Source organism: Triturus cristatus, chromosome 12 (assembly GCF_964204655.1).
Source record: "Triturus cristatus chromosome 12, aTriCri1.1, whole genome shotgun sequence".
Classification (NCBI taxonomy): Eukaryota; Metazoa; Chordata; class Amphibia; order Caudata; family Salamandridae; genus Triturus; species Triturus cristatus.
Window position 1 is genome coordinate 246,619,819 of NC_140595.1, and position 23,609 is coordinate 246,643,427.

Here is a 23,609-nt window from a genome sequence, read left to right on the forward strand (position 1 = left end):
AGGAGCTATTAAGATCTATAAAGAGATCTCGACACTAGCTTCCACGGATGAACAGGTGGGCGCCTCGGCACAAGCCTGTAACAAAATTGCTGAGTTCTTCCAAAAAAAGGTGTTGGACATTTATTCCACCTTTCCCTGTGATGCCAGAACAGGCTCCAATAGACTCTCCCCCCATGAGGAAGTCAGATGGGAGGAAGAGAAGGAAGGCTGCATCAGCCTGTTCCATGTCCCAGAGGAGGAACTTCTGATAACAATAGCGAGAGGAATTAAATCAGGCTCCCCCAGGGATCCTGCACCGGCCAGAATATTGGCTAGTTCTATGAGTTTCTTAGCCCCCTATGTCAGCCACATACTCTCCCTATCCTTTGACTCAGGCAAGGTTCCGCCTGGGTGGAAACAGGCAGTCGTACTACCCCTCAAAAAGAAACCTCAAGTTAGTGCCACTCAGCTCAACAACCTAAGCCCGATCTCCCTCTTACCCTTTTTCTCCAAACTGGCCGAAAAACTGGCCAATCAACAACTTACAGCACACATAGAGGCGAACGGCCTCTTTCACACTAGCCAGTCAGGCTTTCGTGCTCACCACTCCACGGAGTCAGCCCTACTCTTTTCTACTGAGGCGCTGAGGAAATATGGGGATGAAGGGCAAGTAGCAGCACTGATACTCCTCGATCACAGTGCCGCCTTCGACACTGTGGCACACCATACCTTGCTACAGTGTCTGAAGAGAAGGGGAGTGACTGGAAAAGTGTGGCTATGGCTAGAATCATTCTTGGCTGACCGTAGCTTCTATGTGGAGCAAGGGAGCAACAGATCAGATGTCTTTGATCTTAGGCAGGGAGTCCCTCAAGGTTCTAGCCTCAGCCCCACCCTATTCAACTTATATGTTACACCTGTGGCGCTCATCGCTGAGCAGTATGGGGTTGAGGTAGTAACGTATGCCGATGATACTCAGCTGGTCGTTGCTTTGACCCAGCCAGCCGAGCAGGCTGCTAGAAAGTTCACATCCTGTCTCCAAGATCTTTCAGGCTGGATGGCCAGTAATTGCCTCCCCCTCAGTTTGGACCTCGGCCTGGTGGCCACAGGCCCTGGGACCACTGCCGATTCCAAGGGATCAGGTGAAGAACTTAGGCTTCTGGATCGACTCAAACCTGACTTTTGACTACCACTCCCGGTGTGTCTCTGGCACCTGCTTTGCTATCCTTCGCAAGCTAAGAAAGACGCTTGACTTGCTCCCGGAATCCGCTAGGAAAACCTTAGTACATGCCCTAGTCACCTCCAGGCTGGACTATGGGAATGTCCTTTATCTGGGAGCAAATGCAAGTTGCCATCGAAGACTCCAGACTATCCAAAACGCCGCTGCTCGCCTGGTGCTCCGGCTACCAAGAAGAGCTCCCTCAAAAAAAGCCTTGGAGAAATTACACTGGCTCCCTATCAAGGAACGTATTGATTTCAAGGCTCTATGCATGGCCCACAGGATAGTCCAGGGGAAGTGCCCGGGCTTCCTGCGCAACTTGCTCTCTCCCTACATTCCTGCTCGACAGTTGCGATCCCTCGGAGCTGGACTCCTCTCGGCCCCTAGAATTAAGAAGGCTAGGATGGGAGGGAGATCCTTCCGCTCCTTAACTGCCCGTAGATGGAATACCCTCCCCCCCCCCGTCTACGGATAGAATCATCATAACTGACTTTTCGAAAAGAGTTGAAGACGCTTCTCTTCCCTAAAGGCTAACCCCTCTGCTTTACTTGGTCTCGTTGAGTAGGTGCTGTTACAATCCTTGATAGCGCGGGGACACACTGGTAAGTGTAACCAGGCACTCTACAAACTCAGAAATAATAATAATAATAATAACTAATATAGGGAAGACTCAAAAGGTAGTTCCGACTAGAATAGATAATAATGATATACATAAAGATAGGTCTATTAATGATTTTTCAATAATGTGTTTTCGAAATTATTGTATGAATATGTAAAGACCATGGACGTAAGGGACTGCTATGTATGCATGCAGTTACCTGCATCTGTGTCAGAAGGAGTGACTTATCATCACCTTCCAGCAACGTATGGAATAACATGTAGTGTAAAAGCTAGTTTATATTATCAGACAGGTAAATTAGAATATTATTTTTCAGATGTAGATAACATTTTTGCACAAGTGCCTGCTTTTAACAAACTAAATAAGATGAAACCTGCTAAGGTATTAGGTGAATTTTTCTTAGAAACTAAGGAACTAACATTAGAATATATTTTTAGAAACAATTTGACTTGTAGTTTGAAGAAAGAAGAAAATACATTCTTAGACATGGTTGAAGAAAGGAGACTGAAAATGCAAAGAAAGGTAGCAGAAGGAAAGGTGGAGAAAACAGTTTGGGATATAGAAAAGGAAAAACATTTGAAAGGAGAAGCTAGTCCAACTATAGCTTTAGATTGGCCTCAGAAAGGGAAATTGGGTATTAGAAGGAATCAAACTGCATATGATAATTATTTTGTAGGTAATAGTGAGTGCCATGATACATACCGAATCATGGGTGGATGGGGATTTAAAGGTGGAAGAGATCCAGTTTTCCCTGGACTATATTGTGGGAACAGGGCATATTATCGTTTGCCAGACCATTGGTATGGCACATGTTACGTAGGCCTGGTTTTTCCAAAAATCTTTCACATGGATAGAGGAGAAGATGGTGTACATAGTTTAGGTAATCATTTAGTACGTAGTAAGAGAGAATCTTGGGCAGAAATTGTGGGTGATATTTTTGGAGCATTGATACCGGCAGTGGGAATATCTCTGAATGCAAACAAAATTAGAAGATTATCAACAGTAGTGGATCACTTGTCAACAAGCACAGCTGGAGGATTCTTATTGGTAAACACTGAAATGGTTGCCATGCTTGCTATGGTAATGCAAAATCGACTTGCCCTTGATATATTTTTGTCAAAAGAGGGTGGAGTCTGTAGAATGCTGAAAGTTCAACATTGTTGTACTTACATTCCAGATGAAAGTAAAGATTTGAAGGTTTATATTAAAAATATTACTGAATTGCATGATGAAATTGTACCACTGGAGGTTGAAGGTGTTTGGGAAAAGAATGGAAAGAAAATAGCTGCTATTAAAAATTTCTTAGTTAAAATAGGTAGTACCTTTATTGGTAAAATATTGTTTCCATTAACATGTGTGATTTTCATAATATTAGTGATTAGATTAGGTTGTATGTGTTGTAAGAACAAGAAAAATAAGAAAAGAATAAAAAGAGAATAATTAAAAAGAATAGACAAGGATCAAGATAGAGATTTGGAAGAGATAACATTAGAAGAATGGAAGGAGAGTATATATAAAACAGCAAAAAGAGAAGAATTGGGGGATACTGAATTATGAATAAGAGCAAGAACGCATTTCAATTCTTTCCGTAAAGAGAATAAAAATTTTGTGTTGTTGTGGTGATAAAATCACCAAAGGGGGGGGGATTGCTGGAGCGGGTAATTCTAAAACATTTTGTATACCTATTGCAATGAAATCCAATTAAAGGCATTGAGAAAGTCAATTTATTCACAGCACGGCATACAATGTCCAACACAGTCAGGATCCTGATGTAACTGACCCCACAGTGGAACCATTTGCTCTGGAGGCTCCAAATGGAACCTAGAGCTTACATGAAAATATACATGCCACATGCCTTAAAGAGACATTAACAACTAATATAAATAAGCTTGAGAATACAACACATCCCCCTTATCAATAAAAACAAACATCAAATATGAAACAAATTTACACATAGTCACTAAGCAATCTAGGCGCAGTTCTAATGCGCACATTACTTTTAACTCTTGATGCAACAGAACCATCTTTTTGTATTCTGCGTGAGTTTTTATCATCAACAACATCATTATTGTACATATCTAAGTTCTTGTCAATATGCATCGGACATTTGGCTACTCTCCTGGAGTTCCAGACTCTACCATCTTGGGTGATTACACTGTTCTTGAACACTTTTTTAATTTGTAGGGGTCTACCAATTTTACTGATACCTTTATTCAGTGTGGGTTTCAATATCCTAACCCAATCACCCACAATCCAAATATGTATTTTTGTTTTCCACTTGTTGTCATACCACAATTTGGTATTTTCTTGTTTGTGTTCAACCCTGTTAGCAATTTCATGTATGTCATCTTTGTGCTCCAAGAATTTTTTACATTTCACCCTGAACCACCAAGGACAAACTTCCGAAGCGGGGTCTCTACCTTTAAGTAACCTGAAAGGACTGATTTCAGTAGTAGAATGTGGAGTAATACGATATACCCAGAGTCTTTCTCTGAGAGCACTCAACCAATTGCCCTTTTGTTTTAATGATTCCATCACAACATTTTTAAGGACACGGTTGAAACGTTCAACCTGACCATTCTCATGAGGTTCATAGAGAGAGGTGCAAATGTGTTGAATTGCACAACTTTTGAGGAAGCTCTCCATTTCACCTGAAACCAGCTGTACCCCATTATCTGAAACCAGAGTAGAGGGACAACCTTCACGTGAGAAAACTTCCTTGAAGAAGTTAATCACTGCACTAGTGGTTGCCTTTGAAACAAACTTAACCTCTGGCCATTTAGAATGGTAGTCAATCATGACTAAAGCAAAACGTGAACTTTCAGGTAGCATGTAAAACGGGCCTGAAATGTCAAATGCAACCTTCTTCCATGGTTCCATTGGCCATTTAACTGTCTTTAAGGGAGGAGTGTGAACCTTTAACATCTTGTCATTAGAACAACAATCCTTGCATTCCCTCACAGTGCGGTCGATCAACCTATCCATTCCTGGCCACCAAAAATAAGATCTTATAAGACGTTTCATTGCAGAAATACCAGGATGTGTCTTGTGTGCTAAGTCGAGTATTAATTCTTGAATACCATGTGGAGGAATACATTTCCCTGCTCTAAAAATAAAATCCCCCTCACAGAACAATTCATCGGCTACCTGAAAGAATGGCAATAATTCTGACTCTACATAATCCTTTCTAGGCCAACCTTCCATGACAGACTTCTTAAGAATAATCCATTTGTCATCCTTATCTTGGCTTTCCTTCCAGATCTTTTCTGTAATTTCTTTGTATTGTGAAGGAAAAATATCAGAAATGCTCAACACAAAATCTGTTTCATTAACAACATTTACCTTACTGTTGCTGTCCTCACACGGAAGTCGTGACAAACCATCTGCTGTTACATTTTTCCTGGTATGTATTCGACTGTAAAATTGTATTCTTGTAGTCTAGAGGTTAGACGAGCTATTCTAGCTGTAGAGTTCCAACCACCACCTGCCGACAAAATATGAACTAAAGGTTTGTGGTCCGTTTTGAGGACAAATCTGCTTCCCCACACATACATTCTATAATGTTCCACTGCCCAAACACAAGCAAGCAATTCCCTTTCAATTACCGCATACTTGCGTTCTGTTTCGTTAAGGGTTCTCTTTGTGATAAAACACTACCCAGACCATATAGACTGGCATCTACAGTGATAATGCATTCCCTTTTCATTTTAAAAGGTTTGAGTGTGGGAGCATTAATGATGTCACTTTTAATGACCAAGAAAGCTTTGTTTTGTTCATCACCCCACTCAAATACAGCTTTTTGTCTTAGTAATTTTCTTAGGGGTTCCATCTTAGTAGCAACATTTTCAAAAATATTTGCTATAATATTCACACATATCGGAAAAAGATAGCAACTGTTCTTTGTTAGTTGGGGCAGGGGCATTTAGAAAGGACTCAACATTGGACTTCTTGGGAACAAGGCCATCTCCAGAAAGAGTGTGTCAGAAATACTCTACAGAGTTCTTGAACAACTTGCATTTGTGTGCTTTGAGGGTAAGACCAGACTTTTCCAGTCTCTTACACACTTCATTCAGATGTGTTTCATGTTCGATTTCATTCTTGGAGAAGACCAAAATGTCATCTTGGAAACATTTAATGTAAGCCTCAACATCTCTAAAAATATGAAACATAACTCTCTGAAATACAGAGACTGCTGATGCAAGCCCAAATGGAATCCTGGTGTATTGGAAAAGACCAAAAGGTGTTATAAACACTGTATATTTCTTTGACTCATCCGTGAGCTCAATTTGATGGTACGCAGATCTCAAGTCAAGCGTTGAGAAAATCTGTGCACCTTCAAACAACGAAATGAGTTCATTGATGTTTGGAAGTGGGTGACAATCTATGATAATATTTGAGTTTAGAGCTCTTAGATCAACACACACGCGCAATGTTTGATCAGGCTTACGCACTAAAACGATTGAAGAAACCCATTCAGGTTCAATGATATTGTCCTTCAAAAGTTCGTGCAGCATGTCTTTTAATTCATCCCTGACATTGATTGGTACCCCTCTTAATTTTTGTTTCACTGGAATAGCATTATCTTTTAGAACAATCTTGTGTGAAAATTGTTTTAACTTCCCTAAATTGTCACAGAAAACCTTATTATATTGGTGTGTTATATACTCTTTGTGAGATCTGCTACTCGATTTACTGTGGTGACCGTGGGCATGTCTTGGCTCGTCGCATAAGGAAATGGGATCTTTAGAATGTGGGTTGAGAATGATACCTAGTTCCCACTGGTCTCGCCAACCTAACACATTTACACCTTTGGTTGCAATGTACAATTTAATCTGAGCAGACCTTCCTCTAAAACATAAAGGAACTATAAAAAAAAACCTTCCATGTCAATTTTTGAATCATCAAAACTTTCGGCATGGATGTCAGATTGCCGCAAATCCTTAATATTACAGAGATTTTGTAATTTTTCCTCAAAGTACTTTTTGCTAATGATTGTCCATGGCGAACCTGAATCCACCATGAGCTCCAAGTCAGTGCCTAAAACGTCAAATGGGCATTTAGGAGACTTCATAAAGTTTTCTTTCTCAGGACCAGTGTGTGTGATGGAAACAACAAAACCTCTGTCAGAGTCTTGGCTTTCATTAACACTAGTAACTTTGTTAGTATCAGAAACACCCATTGTGTTGTTGCGTGTTTGATTGTTAAAACGTCTATCTCTGCAGACATTACTGAAATGTCCTGTTCTACCACAAACTCTACATTCCTTGTTAATAGCAGGACATCCTTGGAACGAGGCAATATGCAATCTGCTCCCACATCTATAACAAACCAATGAACTATTGGTGTGATCTTGTTTCCTGCCTGAGAAATTACTGTAATTGGGTTTGAATTTTACTTGTGTAACATTTGGATTTTTAATATCTCATTTTGGTTTAACAACACATATTTCATCCTCAGCAGAAGATTTTTTGATTTTTGACTGACTACGTCCATCCATTTTTCTGACAGTTCCGTAGATTTCGCTATGGCTATTGCTTCCTCAAGCTTGGGATCTCCCATGACCCATAGCTTTTCCTGTATTTTCTTGTTTTTAACGTGAACTATAATTTGATCCCGAATCATTTCATCGGTGATGTTACCAAAGTTACAATGTAAACTCAAAGATCTCAAAGCAGGGAGAAAGTCATCAAAAGATTCATCATCCTTCTGTGCTCTGGTATAAAATTTAAATCTGTTTAAAGCTATGTTAGAAGTCGGTTTGAATCTTTTTTCTAACCTAGACAAAGCTTCAGTATATACATTCATATTATCTCCTTGCCCAGCTTGAGGGAAAATTTGAGGTAAGGTTCTGAACACTTCTTGCCCCTCAGAGCCAAAGCAGTGAAGTAATATGCTTTTTTTTCTTTCAGCACCCATGCGTTCTCCATCAATGGCCTTCATGTAATTGAAAAATTCCTCTTTCCATCTTGGCCAAGGTATGGGTGGATCACCTTTGTTTTGGAAGACCAAAAAATTACTTTGCCCAATAAACTTGTAACAAAATACCACTAAACGTGATAAAAACTAATTGCATGTAGTGTTAAGTAAATGAAACAGTTAATGAGAGGTAATAACCCACTTAGAATAAAAAATTACTTGTAACAAATGTTGGCTCACGTGTGAAGTTCTTCAGGCGTAATGTAGATGAGCAGGAACACAAGGGTTAAAATGAAGTAAATAAATAAATAATCTGCACAAATTAAGCTTGAAATGGGCAGTAAATAAATAACATTCTTGATATTTATCCATTAACCGATTGCTGACTTTTGCAATGAACTCGTTGCTGTACTTATCGCTGAAATCCACTCGTTAATTTTTTTTTTACATTCGTTGCTAAGTAACATCAAAATGGCCCCCGTGCGTGCATTCAGCGTGAACGTGATGACACACGCGTTGTCAGCTGCGTATGCAGGAGCCGGAAGACGATTCCAAAGAAGAACGCCTCTTGAGACGGCAGCGCGGACTCTGGAGCGAGGCGAGATGCGTTAGGGCAGGTAGGCGCTCAGTCTTATTTTGAATAATGCGCCCGTCAAGCAGCAGCGAGGAACCAACCGAGGCTTGCTTTAGGCTTGCTGTATTAAGAAAATAGACGCTCTCACTCTCCTTAAATAAAGCGCTTAACAATATCTCATCCCCACACACTAATGTATGTATATATGCGCTAGAGATCACACGAAGACTGTAGTACTCACAGAGTTCCGCTGAAGTGGCTTGCCGATCCTCAAATCAATGATATAGCAAATTCGAAGCAGCTTTGAAAAGCGCTCCACAAGTAGAGTGCATATAAGAAAATTTGACCGCAGGTCGTCTTCCTCAAACAACAAGTAGAAACATGAAATTGACGAAATCCACATTAAAAGTGGGTAAAAATACTCCGCTCCCGTGCTGGAGATAGGCAGGAGTTCTTTCTTAATCCGCTCATCGCCAAATATTGCAATGAAATCCAATTAAAGGCATTGAGAAAGTCAATTTATTCACAGCACGGCATACAATGTCCAACACAGTAAGGATCCTGATGTAACTGACCCCACAGTGGAACCATTTGCTCTGGAGGCTCCAAATGGAACCTAGAGCTTACATGAAAATATACATGCCACATGCCTTAAAGAGACATTAACAACTAATATAAATAAGCTTGAGAATACAACAATACCCTCTCCATTCTGCATGTTTATATTAATAAGAATAATTAATTAATAATAATTGTACTAATTGATTTGCTGTGTATCCTAATCAACTCTACTAATAAATGAATTACACGTGGGAATTGTATTTGCTTGGCTTAATTAATACGTAAACTAAATTGTGTACGCATACTAATTATAGACAATTAGAATATTATATGATATATGTGGCTTTTGTGATGTATTTGTGATTTGTGCTGTATAAAGTGAGTATAACCCGCATTAAGTGTTGCTTTTTGCTAGATAAATACACACACATATGGGTATTTCCGAGGGAATAACATTTTATTAGTCATTTCTATGTATTAATTACGTTTTTTGTGTTTCTTTGCTTAAGTTGACCATTCGGCCCTATCGTAAAATGGCCGCTCTGTGTATTCGAGATGACATGAGCTGCTCCATGGGGTTCTGAGTGAAGTGCGCCTGCGCCAACGCCAGCAACGGTGGCCTCCTCATGACCCTAACCAGACTGTACCCATCAAGGACATCATGGGACACAAGCCAACTCTTCCAAAGAACAATGAACAGACTCTTGAAACCGGAATAAGCGGGAGTCATGACCTAAGAGACATTACTTTGGTGGGAACCTATCATCCCATATTGACTGACCAATCAGGGGACGTGAAAATCTATATTAGATACAATTTTGTGCTGATTTTCCTTATAAAAACACGTAGAATAGAGAGGTGGTAGCGCGTTTTTCGATTTCCTGACGTTATGCTGACGGAGAGGACGGTGACACTGCAGGACAGCTGTTTCCCTGAATCTTTGACTGGCTGAATCAATGCTCAATTTTCTGATGAACTGAATTTACTAAATTTGACGGGCATAGATTGATGAGACTACTGGATTTGACTTAGAGGATGACAATTAGCCAGAATAGGTAAATATGATGGTCAGCTGTTCAAATAACTAACGATTTCTTTGCATTTATTAGATAAAATTTGATTTGATTCATTACAGAAATGTGTTGTGTTGTTTATTTACGAGAAATGTATTAATGCAAGGTGGTTAGAGAATTAGAAAATCGACTAAACCAGCAACTAGCTGATCCATGGCCAACTCATGAGAGGAGTACTAAAAGGTGAAGTTTAGGGCCTAATGAGTTAAAGAAAGTTAGGTGAATTTATTGCTCATTAGGAACAAAGGATATTTCCTTTCATTTCAGCGGATGGAACAATCACCTCCTTAGAAAAGCAGACCGATAGAGAGTAAATGTTGGTGTTATGGGCCCCACCAGCGAATGTAGTGATTGGATGTGTTTGTAAGATCTATGGTCTGTGACGAAGGGAGGGATTTTGTATTCCATGCTGCAGCACTAGCACCGCAACTGTTGGCTGTCTATAAGGAAGCCGCGGACTCCATGCGCGAGGCACTCGTTATAACCATATTAAAGCCTGATAAGAACCCTGCAGTATGCGACTCCTATAGGCCGCTCTCTCTCATAAACCTTGACGCGAAGATATTCACTAAGCTTTTGGCGACCCGACTCCAGACGCTGTTGCCGCTGTTAGTCCGGCCGGACCAGTCCGGTTCCATACCGGGGCGTTCTACTTCTCACAACCTCAGAACACTGTTTGCGCTCATACACTCCCTTGCCCCTCAAGTGCCTGCGGCGGCAGCGCTATTAGATGCCACTAAGGCATTTGACTCCTTGGAGTGGGGGTTCTTGTTCCCGCTCCTCCATCGCCTTGGCATGAACCAGTTATTCATTAAACAGATACAACTTCTCTATACCAGACTAACGTCGCGAACAGCCTAGTCTCTGACCCGATCTCTATTACAAGAGGCACACGACAGGGATGCTCTGTAGGAGAGTGGCATCGACTGCATAGTTGGCCCCAACTTTTTGCTGATGTTTTGACTGTTTTATGACTCTAGCCAGGCAGTGGCCCTGCTATCCAGGACCCCAGCCTATCTGCTTCCTCTCTAAAGTGATGTGAGTACCCTAGGTACAAACCAATTGGATACTGAGGATACCCTATCAGCCCCTTGTAGATGGTAACCTAGGTACCCAGGGCATGGGTCCCTCAGAGGCCTACCAGGGCTGCAGCACTTATTGTGCCACCCTGGAACAGCCATACCGACTGACACCACCGGATCACTACTGAAGTCTGGGTAAGGTGGTGCTTGCACCCCTTACAGGGATACAGGTACCCTGTATCCCACCTATTTACAACACAGATATTCTCATAGGTCTCCCCTCAAGCAGGCCTTGCTAATCCTACAAGGCAGGGTGCTGAGATATGTGTGAGGGGGGACCCCTACCTGAGTAGGGCCCCTCTGCAACCTTCATTAAAACTAGTGTGAGGTTGTTTGTAGTGCAGCCATACCATATACTCTTAACCGCATTATAAGTAATCGCGATAGCGTGATAACTTGAGAGTGGCTGCACAGAACCATATCGTGTTTGATGTCAAACATGTAGGAATCATACCCCCAGTCCAGCCATGGGCATGAGGGCATGATTCCCCCCTGCTAGAGGGGCGATATGGGAAAAGCGGCAGAATTTAGACACCAATTTAAAAGTGCACACGTATCACAAAATGGATGCTACCCGCCACCCACACGACTCTGGCTGCCTGTTGCTGGGCAGAACTCCAGCCACGGCAGCTGGACAAAGTTGCACGAAGGCTGCTACAGCGCCTACATTCTGCATACACCGCCTGGAAACGGTTCAGGGGCATCCTGCCCCTCGCCCAGGCAGGAAACACACAAAGGGGAGAGGGTGTAGCCACCCTTTTCCCGCCTGACCTCTCATTGGTGGGCTCTGAACTGGACCCTCCCCTAATCTTTGGATAAAGGTGAATACTGGGTCCCCAGAGCCTCAGATAATTCTTGGACTTCACAGACTTGAACTTCGACGAGCTGCTGCCCAGCTGAATGAAGAAATCTCCCTTGGGGTAAAGGAGTTACCCCCCTGCTTGGCAGGCACCTGAAACACTGCAAGTGACCCGGTTGGAACTTCGCTGCTCCTACGGACATCGGCGACTCCTATCTACCTTGAGGTGGTTTTCCAAGCATCCCAGAGGCCAGTTTAGCACCGTGGACCCCGTGGGTGCCGAGATCCCCAATACCCCAGGACACCGGCCACCTCTTGCACAGCACACAAACCCGACCAGTGGGGAAGTTGTGCTTTGGCCCATTTTTGAGCCAACCTCTCAGCATCATCTGTGCCAAAGATCGACGACCTAGCCCGCTCCGGCGACCCGTGGGTGCATCTTTACGCACGCCAAATTGCTGCCTCCCGCGGTCCCTTGTCTCTCGACTGGTGGGCCCTAGCGGAGGTCAATCTTTACTTCCAAGAGTTCCCCTGGTTGCTCCAGGCCTGCTCTTCAGTCTCCTCGCTGGAGACCTCGCTCAGACCTCGTGGGTCTGCACCAGTAGCTGATTTGTGAATCTTGCGTGGGTTGCGGTTGCCAAGGCCTAGTGGTCCAATCCAGACACTAACACCGCAGCGACCCTCATCCTTCGTGGGACAGTCGCCCTCCAGAAGCTGGCCTTCCTTGAAGACTCCCGGAGCCAGGGCTGCTGATCCAAGCTGCACCTTTTTCCACTTGAAGCACCCGACATTGAAGGGCTCTTTGCCTTGAGCCCCCTGGTCACTGTGCCGTGACCCAGACTCTGTCCCCTCTGCTTTCAGGTCCTTCTCTTCAAGATCTACATCTTCAATCTTCACGACATCGACGACGCTTTTGGCTAGCAGCAGTTTTGTCCCATTGAAAATCAGCCCGCGACCCGACATCGAAAACGACCTATGCACCCGGCTTCCCTGGGGCATGTAACAGTGGTACCTCGGTACTCTCGTTTGTGTGGGCTCTTCAAAAGCTTAACTCTAAGTTGCTGAACTTAAACTCCTGCTAGAAGTGTTTTTAAACTTGTAAATTTCAACCGCGACATTCTCCATAGGCTTTAATAGAGATCCCGACAGTAGCTTCTGCCACTGCACGCGTCTCCCGTGGGTCCCCTTCCTCGCTACCTTGGGTGGTTTCACAAGGGGCCAGCAACCCTAAATGCCCTAGGCATTGTCTGTAGAATTGTCGTGGTTCTTATACCACTCTTTTGATATATGGTTTGGTCCCCCCCTGGGGCCCTATGATTCCAGTGCTATTTATTGTAACTATCAATGCTTGTTTGAATTGTAACTTTGCCTCTAGCCTCATAAAGAGACTTGTGGGATTATTCTTAGAATAAATACATATATTTTATATATATACCTGTGTGGACTACTCTTTCATTTGGTCATTCAAGAGGTTATCTATGGTAAAACAATAAGCTTAACACTCCTTCAAGACTTAGCCTGAAGGCTGCTCTCCACAGCTACCACTAGGATAGCTTTTTTTAAAGGTTGTCTTTTAACCTATCACCTTAAGAGTCGAATTGGACTGGTGCAAGGTGGCCACTATAACTAGTGACCAGCATATGCCAGGCCAACTTCTCACATGCCCGTTGTCACCACTGCTATTTGCAATAGCCACTGAGCCGCTGGCGGCCAGAATCAGGCAACATCACACAGATAAGGGTATCGGATTCACCACACGTGCACTCACTGTGTCAATGTACGCAGACGATATCGCCCTATACATGGTAAACACTAAAGATAATTTCGCGCCTATGACATGTGAGGTGGTGCGATATGGAGGCCTGTCGGGAGTGGAGATAAACTGGGGCAAATCTGTGATTATCCCGCTGACATCTGGGACACAATCCTTTGAAACTGAATACCCAATAGGCTGGGCAAGTGGGCCGACGCGATAGCCTGGCATTTGGGTGAGCAACGACTGACAGGAAATCTGGACGTGCAATTACGGTAAAGTAACAGACTGGATTGAGGACAGGGTGAAGCGGTGGAAGAATCTCCCCCTGTCTCTAATGGCCCGCATAGCTGTGGCCAAAATGGTCATCCTGCCTAAGCTATTATATCTATTTGTAAATGTTCCCATCCCTCTCGCGGAACAATTTTTTTGAAAAATCCGTTCTTTAATGATCCAGTTGATCTGGGCGGAAAGACAACCGAGGATAGCCTGGGAAATACTCACGCTACCGCAGGTGCAGGGTGGGCTGGCAGCCCGAGATTTTGCCCTCTATGCCTACTGTGCGCAAGCACAGTTTCCGCACAATTGGAGGCACCCAACCCCCTTCCACCCCCACGTTGCGATCGTACTGGACCGAACTACTCCCATTCCGCTTAAAACCGCCATCTTCAAACCTTTTACTCGCCCACGCAATGAGGTGGACTCCGTGGAGGCGCCTGATGTGGGCATGGGGAGGGCTTTGCAAGCGTGCCAATATACCTGTACTATATGCTTCCACCATGCCCTTGGCAGATAATCCACTGATCCCACCACTAATGAACCACAAGATGCATGAGCGCGCCCAGCTGCACACTATACTAACCGGCCGGATCTATATCCCGGGGACACCTTTCTCACGCCACAACAGATGTGCGGGCCCATGCCCCCATCGGCACTAGACATGCTGCTCTATTATGAGGTGAGAGCGGCCTGCAGGCGCACCTTTGTGTCATTCCCTGAGTCGCCCTCGCAGCTATCCACGCTAGAAAACTTACTCACTGTGGAATCAGGCCACAAGCTGATTACGCGACTTTACACTATCACACAACGAGACCCCCCAATTGCGATCCCGTCGTCTCGCAGAGCGTGGGAAACTGACCTGGGCGAAAACCTCACGGAGAAGCAGTGGAGTTTCAGCTGCAGGCAGCTGGAACAGTTGACACCAAACTATTGGCTTCGGCTAATAACCTTTAAATACATCCACCGACTCTACAGGACCCCCATGCAATTTCAAAGGATGGGATTGCGCCTGGACGACCACTGTTGGAAATGTGGGGCACCACAGGCATCATTCATACATCTATCATGGCAGTGCAGTCACATAGCAGCTTTCTGGACTAACATACTACACTATATTGGGACCATAACGGGTCAAACAATGCCCAACACGCCTTTAGTGGCGCTACTGGGCGTCATACCCCACATACCACCGAAGCTGCGGAAACTCTTGGCCATTTTACTATTGCTAGCTATGAGGCAGGTGGCCATACTCTGGGGATCGGCCCGCCTCCCCAAGGTGAAGGCGGGTGAGGGAGGTGGTTTTCTGCAAAACTCAGTTAACGGAATATTAGGAGCTGATGCCGGCGCGCTTCCGCCCCAGGGACATTTGTGAGCTGGCCGGGCTCAGTTGATTTAACTGAAGTGTAGATAAAGGTCATCACAAACCCGACAGACCCATATTACACTGCAGACAAGGAATTGGTTGATTGGCCTAAATGTAACTGAGAATGTGATACATCTGTTCTACCTGCTATTCCATGCACTGAGACACACAGTTGAAAGGGCATGTACTGTATTGATGTAACATACCGAACTAAACACAAAGCGAATGGTGAAACGCTCATGTTAAACAGAATTGGATGCAATTTTTTAAACTGTAACATGACAGATCGACTTGTAATGCAGAATTTTGTAAGCAATGCCACTGTATTTAACCTTATGATAAAAGCCAATACATTTTTTTTTTTTAAAAAGGTAAACCCGAGGGGTCCCACTGGAAGGAGCAGGTTGCAAGGGCCTCAGGACCATGGGAGCACAGCTGGTTCGTCGGCACCTAGGCCGGGCAGGGCGTGTACAGAGTATATAGGTCAGCTGGGCAGCGTGTGTCAAGAAGTCATCACGGTCAGGGGCAGGCAGTTTTACAGGGACAATTCCGGGACAGCTGGGCCACTTATGAAGTGGGTTTCATGGGTCTAGACATCACTCCATCCCTCTAAGGGTGCTTGCTTCCGAGGCAGTTGGAGTCCGGAATAGACTCTCCTTCTCGGCGTAGGTTGCAGGGGTCCGTATCCCGGGTAATGGTGCAGCACAGCTCCGGTAGGTCAATGTGTCTGCAAACTTGGTGGGGAAAAGGATCTGACCCTCCGGAGCTGATGTACCTCTTTTTGCTGGGCTGCTGCGCCGGAGTAACCGGAAAGCAGCAAGTCGGTAAACCGGACTCTGTGGGTTTGTTGCCTGCAGACTGCAGGGAAGTAGTTCCTCTGCCTGCAAGGGAGTTCTCTGGTGATTGTCATGCTCCGGGGTCGTTGGAGTCCTAACAACAGCAGGGCGAGACAGCACACCATGGTTGTCAAGTCCTGGAAGCAGCAGGCAGGGTTTCGTTCCAAAATTCTGCAGCAGGTCTTGTGTTCTCTGGTTAGCAGCCCTTCTTTGTCCATATATTCTTTCTGTCCATCGAGTCTAGAGATCACGTTCCAGGGATGCCACTTAAATACTTCATTTAGGGACGTTAAATAGGGTGACGGGTAGTAGCCAATGGGCTATCTATCTTTAGGGTGTCTACAGTTTTTAAGTGACCATTTCCTGTGGGAAGGGACACAACCCTAGCCCTAATTGACAAAAATCCCTCTCAAACCAAGATGGGGTAAAATGAAATGTGAGCTCCACATCTTCTGCCCCACCTTAGGGGTGGTGCTGGCTGAATGGGGACCCACTTCCTTATGTTTTTAATTTTTTATTTATCTTTTTATTAAATAGACTCGACAACAAGGTATAGTTCCACAAAGGTCAATACGGAGGGTACAGCAAAAACAAATATACATACAAGTACAGTCGGATAATGCAGAGGAAATCACGGGGAGGGGGAGACATCACTGTCCTGGTAACGAGGGGGGTACAAATGTTTCCATAGTATGCATTCCAAGGGGCCCATATCTTGGACCATTTTCGGGGACAGCCCCTGGCCGTATGTACAAACTTCTCTCTTACCATACACCAATCAACGTCTTTTTCCTAATCTTCATCTTGTGGGTGCATGTGAGGCCCCCCAGAGCTGTGCGATATTCCTTTTAGCGATCAGACATCCGAGCGTGACCCGGTGTGTGGTATGTGTGGTGAGGTCGGTCGGTTCCCAAATGTTAAGAAGGCATCTGGGCGCTTCTGGCTGAATCTCGACCTCCAATGTTTCGCTCATAACTATATGTACCTTACGCCAGTATTCCTGGATGGGTCCACAGTGCCATAGAATGTGCATGAATGAGCCTAGTTTAGAGCAACCCCGTCTACAAGACCCATCCGTCTGACCACCATGTGTACCAGTTGAGGGCCTGTTACATAGATTCTATGCAGGATTTTTAGCTGCACAAGCCGAAGCCGTGCCGGTATAGCAACCGTTTTAAGGGGAGGAGACCGCCGTCTGCCAACTTTCGGCGTCCAGTTCGATGCCATCTCGAGTCCATTTCTCCCGCAGTGTGATTAGGGGATCGCCCATATTGTTGATAAATTTTCGGTAGGTTAGGGATACAGCCCTTTCGGGCAGATACCCATCTAGCAGTCTATCCTCCAGTGGGGAGCTATCTGGTGGAGAGGCGTCATGAGGCAGTACGGATTGTAGTGCGTGACGGACTTGAAGGTATCGGAAAAACTCTGAGTCTGCCAGCGAGTGTTGACTTTGGAGGGCGTCAAAAGGCTTCACGCCCCCTGTGCCCCATAGGTCCCTAATTTGAGAGATGCCAATTAGGTCTCATTTGTCGAAGCCTTTGGAGTTACCCAAATCCCCTAACTTTTTGTTAATCCTACAAGGGTGTGATCGAGAGTCAACCTATTGTTCCAGCCCAACGATTGGATTGCAACATGCCAGATCTTAACTGTGTGTTTGGTAGGTCCAGTAAGTGGGTATTTGTCCGGTTTGGAATACAGTGCTCGGGTGTAGGCCCCGTTGGGAAGGATCCAACGATCCATACGGAACCCTGGATCGTCAGGGCGACCGTAGGTGCTGTGGTTTATTGCTGTGAGGTGTGCAGCCCAGTAGTATTTTTTAATATCTGGCAGTCCGATTCCACCGTCATACCAACTGAGCGTGAGTTTTGGTAGAGCAATCTCTCCCGCTCCAAAGAAGGTCCCTCTAGAGTCCTTCAATTTCTTTGAAGTAAGAGTTTGGGACAGGGTCAGCTGAGTTTTGTAGAGCATAGAGGAAATGGGGCAGGGACATAATTTTTAAAAGGGCTGCCTCGCCTATTAGAGAGAGTGGGAGTGATTTCCAATTTGTGATGTCACTTTTAAGCCTCTGCAGGGGAGGGACAAGGTTGCAGGCATATCTGATCGCGGAGTCGAGAGAGATGAATATGCCTAGATATTTAAAGCCTTCTGTAACTATCGGTATGGGGCAGTCTCGGGGCAGTGGGGGAGGGCCCCAACAGAGAACATATAAGAGATTTTTGCCAATTGACTTGAAATCCAGAATACTTGCCGAAAACGTCTAGGATGTCGAATACAGCAATCAAGGATCTCTTGGGGGAGGTGAGATAAAGGAGGATATCATCCGCATATAGAGAGATGCGCTCTTCCCAGTCTACCGACCATCGCATCATGCTGCAAGGGGTTCGAGGGCCAGGGCAAACAGTAAGGGAGAGAGAGGACAACCCTGGCGGGTTCCTCGACTAAGTGTGAAGGTCTCAGATTTTTTATTATACACAACCACTTCTGCCATGGGCGCGCTGTATAGTAGTCTCACCCATTTGATGAATATCGGGCCAAATCCCAGTTTTGTAAGTACTGCAAAAAGATACGGCCATTCAAGTGTGTCGAATGCCATAGTAGCATCCAGGGACACTATGACTGCATCTTCACGTATGGTCGGTGTCCTACCCAGCACCCCATGCACTCTGCGCAGGTTTAAAGCAGTGTTCCTCCTTGGCATGAACCCTGATTGGTCAGAATGTACCAAATCTCCTATCACCTTAACTAATCTATTGGCGAGTACTTTAGCTAGAATTTTGGGTTCAGCGTTCAGCAATGAAATGGGGCGGTAGGAGGCACAGTCCGTTTTGGATTTTCCGTCTTTGTATATTGTGACAATGGTCGCAATTCTCTGGTCGAGGGGCTGTAATCCCTTTTCCAAACTGTTGTTATGGATTTCAAATACAGGCCTAGTTTGTCAGGACGGAGCTTGTACAGCTCAATTGGAATACCGTTTGGGCCAAGGGCCTTACCCGGGTGGAGCGCTCGTATCGCTAATGCAATTTCGTCAGTGGAGAGGGCACTATCTAGAAATGTTCGGTCAGCGTCTTGAGTGGGTAGGGAGGGAGATATCTTTTATGAGGTCTGAGGAGTCTGCGTCTGTATATGGTGCCACCGAGCTGTATACTGTGTGAAAGTGGGCTGCAAACTGGTTGGCTATATCTTGGGGGTCCGTTATGGGGTTCTCATCAGTGTCCCTAAGCTCTGGGACGAGCCTGCTAGCGTGCTCCTTTTTGTCAAGCCAGGCAATCAGTTTCCCAGCTTTTTCTCCCCAGCCGTAGATCCGGCCCAGTCTTTCTTGCCCCATTAATTTGGCACGGTCGGTGACCAGAGCCCGGTATTCGTCTTGGCACAGACGGAGTGCATGGTCGTTTCAGGCGTGGCATCAGAGTTAACGTCTTGCTCAAGACGATAGATCTCCTATTCAACGTCAGAGATGTCCTTCATCCTTTCCTTTTTTGCTCCTGCTATGAGGGACAGGGCCTGACCACGGACCACCGTTTTAAAGGCTTCCCAAAGCATTTGAGGGGACTCGACAGTGTGTTCATTTTCCATGAATTAGTCGTCGATAGACTTAATCAATTCTTTACGTATTTTGGGATTTTTGAGGTGCCAGGGATTTATAGGGGCAATGTGTCCTACTTGTGTGTGATCTAGAACTATGTGGACCCATAGGGGGGAGTGGTCAGATATACCTCTGGCAAGATGCCGAATCTCATGGACGTCTGCGACTTGGGAAGCAGGGACAATTATGTAATCAAGGCGGGAGAGACTGTTGTGTGCCCCAGAGTGAAAGGTGCGTTGAACCTTGTCCGGGTTGTAAGTTCTCCATCCATCCACTAATCCCATTGCCTCTAGAAAACTAGAAAAAGAGTGGACGGCCTGGGGCAGTGTACGGGGGGGGGCTATCTAGCGTGCCTGATAAGACTGAGTTAAAGTCACTGCCGAGTACGAGGTGCCCATCAGACAGCGTTAGCAGCAGAGCACTGAGGTCAGTGAATGTTACAGATTGTAGCCCAGGGGGCGCAAACACAGACAGGAAAGTTATGGTTCGGCCCTCCCACGTGCCCGTGACCCCAACATACCTCCCTCGGTCATCTACGTAGGTGGACGTAACAGATAAAGGGAATGCTTTTTTTTGCATAATGCCCACCCCTCTTGAGTTAGATGCAAAGCCCGCGTGCACCACCATTGAGTATCCCCACCTGTGCATCACTTTGCACATATTCCCGATTAGGTGTGTTTCCTGAAGCAGGACAATGTCCGGTGACAGTCTTTTGATATATTGCAACATCACACTTCTCCTAATTTTGTCCCCCAACCCGTTAATATTCCAACTTAAGATTTTAACTTCTTTGTTCCGCTGCGTACCCATTGGCATGCAAATAGAGTGCGATAATGTGCTTCACAGATAGGGACTATACCATCGAGAAAATGCAAAAAATAAGAAACAAGAAAAAACAATCTCACCCAACAACCCCCCACCCTGCTTCCCTGCACTCTGGGCTCAAAACTGCCCATCTTAAAAATGCAGAGGGCCTGTCGCCCAACAATAAGTCTAAAAGAAGAACGTGGGGGGAGGCTTTAGTGCCCCGCTAGCCCCCCTCCCCACCGTAACCAATTATCGGTGCATTGTGTGAAGGAAAGCCAATATAAAGAACACTAAGTTATGCAATATTAAAGTGTACAGTTCGGCACCTGCGAATGTCAAAAAGCCGTGAGCAGAGCCCAACTTTACTACACCCCAGCTTGTTTACTTAAGTGGAGCTCACGGTGCGATGGCCTCTGTTGACGGGGCTGTGGGAGCCCGGGCACCCTCATTCACCATCTGTGGAAGTGCCCGAAGCTCACGAGATACTGGGACAAGATCCTCAATGAGATTTACAAGGCTTTCAACACTACCATCCCCAGGCTCCCGGCATACACTATCTTAGGACCAGGGGTAGACAGATCTCCCTAGCGTTGAACGCTGCGCATCGGGTGCTTTTAGCTAGTTGGAAATCGGACAGGATCCCGTACCACACACAATGGATTCACCAGTTGTGGTCCCTTTTGGGCATGGAGAGAATCTAAATGGCTACACTGGGGGACAAATCCAAATACGCTGAGATATGGGCTCCCTTTATTTCCATCCTCTCTACAGAGTTTCGGGAACTGACATGCCCTGCTTGCTTACGAATTTTGAAACTAATCCCCGAAAGCGAGGGGAATAGTTAATGCTGACTGCGGCAGATGGGCTTTGGGGGCTAAGGGGGGGGGGGTAACTTTCATATCTGACCACATCCACCCACGTCTGGGCTTTCATTAGCTCACAAGGAGAGGGGGGGCGGGGGAGGTGGGAGGGTCTCGGGTTTTTGTATGTTAGTTTTGTTCATGCTTCTCCTTTTGTGACTCTTACCTTCCTTAAAAGCAGACTTTTTCACCCTGGGCATGTTACAATGAGTCGTTGGCCAATTGAGCACCAGCGGGCTAAGCTTGCTGCTGACCCTTTCCAATGCTCCTTCCCCATGGCTCCTGGAGCACCTACTATTTTTTTCTTGCTGAACGCGGCCGGCCGGGGATGGTTTGTAGGCGGCATGCTGTGTAAACTGTCCACCTGTCTAGCCTGTAATTCCTTGGCTCCTATGGGTTCTCATGTCTTTTCATAGCCGGCTCGCTGGGTTGTGTACTGCTATGCTATTGAGTTCTGCTAATAAAATTGATTTAATTTTTACTACTACTTGGCTAAAACATGGATGATCCACCGATATTAGCTTTTTAGCTGCAAGTAGTGCAACTGTTTTACTTTCCATACTTGGATACATAACTCTGTGCAGATGTTCAATCTTCAGAATGTGCTTAAAGCTTAACCTGGCATTTAAAGTGTATAAAAGGCATTGTTCACACTTCTGAAAATCATGTCTATCTATGCTGTTATTTGGTGGTACCTTATTTTATGTGTCCGTCACTCATATTTGGAATTTGAATATTGAGGGCCGTGCCATATGCTGTGCCATATGCTCACACATTACAACTGATTTACAAAAAGTTATATCTGCCATTGTAATAGTAACATTTTTTGCATTTCTAAAGACGGAGCAGTGAAGGGTTTACCCAACAGCCCAGAATTCATAATGCTGGCTGTTCAGAGTTCAAAAATCAAATGGTTCTTAGTGTGAACATTGCACAAATATGGATTCCTACTTCAGGATGCTAAGAGTGTTCTGGAATGCCTCTGTACTTTATGACCAGATGAACATGAAAGACGGCATATAAAGAGGGCAATCTATGTCTCTCACACATACCCAGGGCAGATTTGGTCATCAATCCACAGCCTCTTGCCCCCTACCATCCCCGGAACTCACTTGACTTGCATCTTCTTATCACTGTTACCTACACTATGACCGACTAACTGATGTGGTACTTGGATACTTGTTAACCTATGATTGTGGAGCCAAAAGAACCTTAAAGGAAAGAACTTGTGTATGCAAGACCAGCCCTGCCTTACCGGAAGCTCTATTAATGACTGTTTATATCGAAAGCATGATATCGTAAAGATGTTTTTTCATGCAGATTTAACTTTTGGGGGCTCTCTGCCCCCCTCCTCCCTAAAAACATCTCACACATGCTCCAAACCATCTTTGGCAAAAATCAAGCAAGTTCTGTCTTTTAAACACAGAAATGGAAATGAAGCCATTCTAAAACAAACTCTACTGAGTGGTGGGCTCCAAGCTTAGTCTGTAACCTTAACTTAACCATATTCATAATAGATGGTGTGTATCCTCAGAAGAGAACCCTCAAAATTGATTGAAGGGATCATGAAGGCTTAATAGATATTTCTTGCTAAAAATGGCAAATGCACAAATGTACATAAAAACAAGCACTAGATATCTGTGATAAAGGAAACACATTTTGTATCTCGTACGTTAGATGTTTTTCATTGCTGTCTTTTTGTGACTTTCTCCTTTAGGTGTGGATCATATATGGGGATGGCTCGCTTGGATACAGCATTACAGAATTTGACACTTTCACACGTCACAAGGTGATTGTTACACAACTGACTATGTACAATGTCAAATGGCCTACCTCACTCTCCATCTCTTATTTACTATCCTGCTCTTTCATGTTCTTTTCGATATGCATTTCCTCTAGCTTGTTTATGTAAATAATTCCCACCCATCTCAAAGTAAAAAACTAAGTCCGGTCACTCTAACAAACTTGATAGATATTACAAAAATGAATGTCTTGTTAAAGTAAACTCTGTGTTTTATTGTTCAGTGCAAAGAAGACTCAAAACCTGGACAAGCCACAATTACAGTAATAAAGCCTCCTAATCCACAGCAGACTAAGATAAACTTTTATGTTTCGTGATTCTCAAGGCGGTGCTTGAAGAATTGCATCTGAAAGATTCACAGATCGTAGGGACCCCAAAGAAACCTGTGCCATGGCTTAGTGTAACCTTTACTAAAGCATCTGAAAGGCATACATGGGGCTTTCTTATAATTATGTATGGTTTGGCAATAGATTGCAGGATTCAATTTAATGTCCTGACCATTAACCAT

The 23,609-nt window shown here is 44.8% G+C and overlaps 1 protein-coding gene across 7 annotated transcripts in view; it reads left to right on the forward strand.

Moving 5' to 3' along the window:
* Positions 1 to 23,609, forward strand: part of HACL2 (2-hydroxyacyl-CoA lyase 2) — a 1,062,010-nt gene that overhangs the window by 1,022,040 nt on the left and 16,361 nt on the right. For all 7 annotated transcript variants that reach the window (XM_085638401.1, XM_085638399.1, XM_085638396.1 and 4 more), the window contains exon 14: positions 23,018 to 23,089. In XM_085638401.1, coding sequence (XP_085494527.1) covers positions 23,018 to 23,089 — 72 coding nt within the window. The remainder of the gene's footprint in view (positions 1 to 23,017; positions 23,090 to 23,609) is intronic.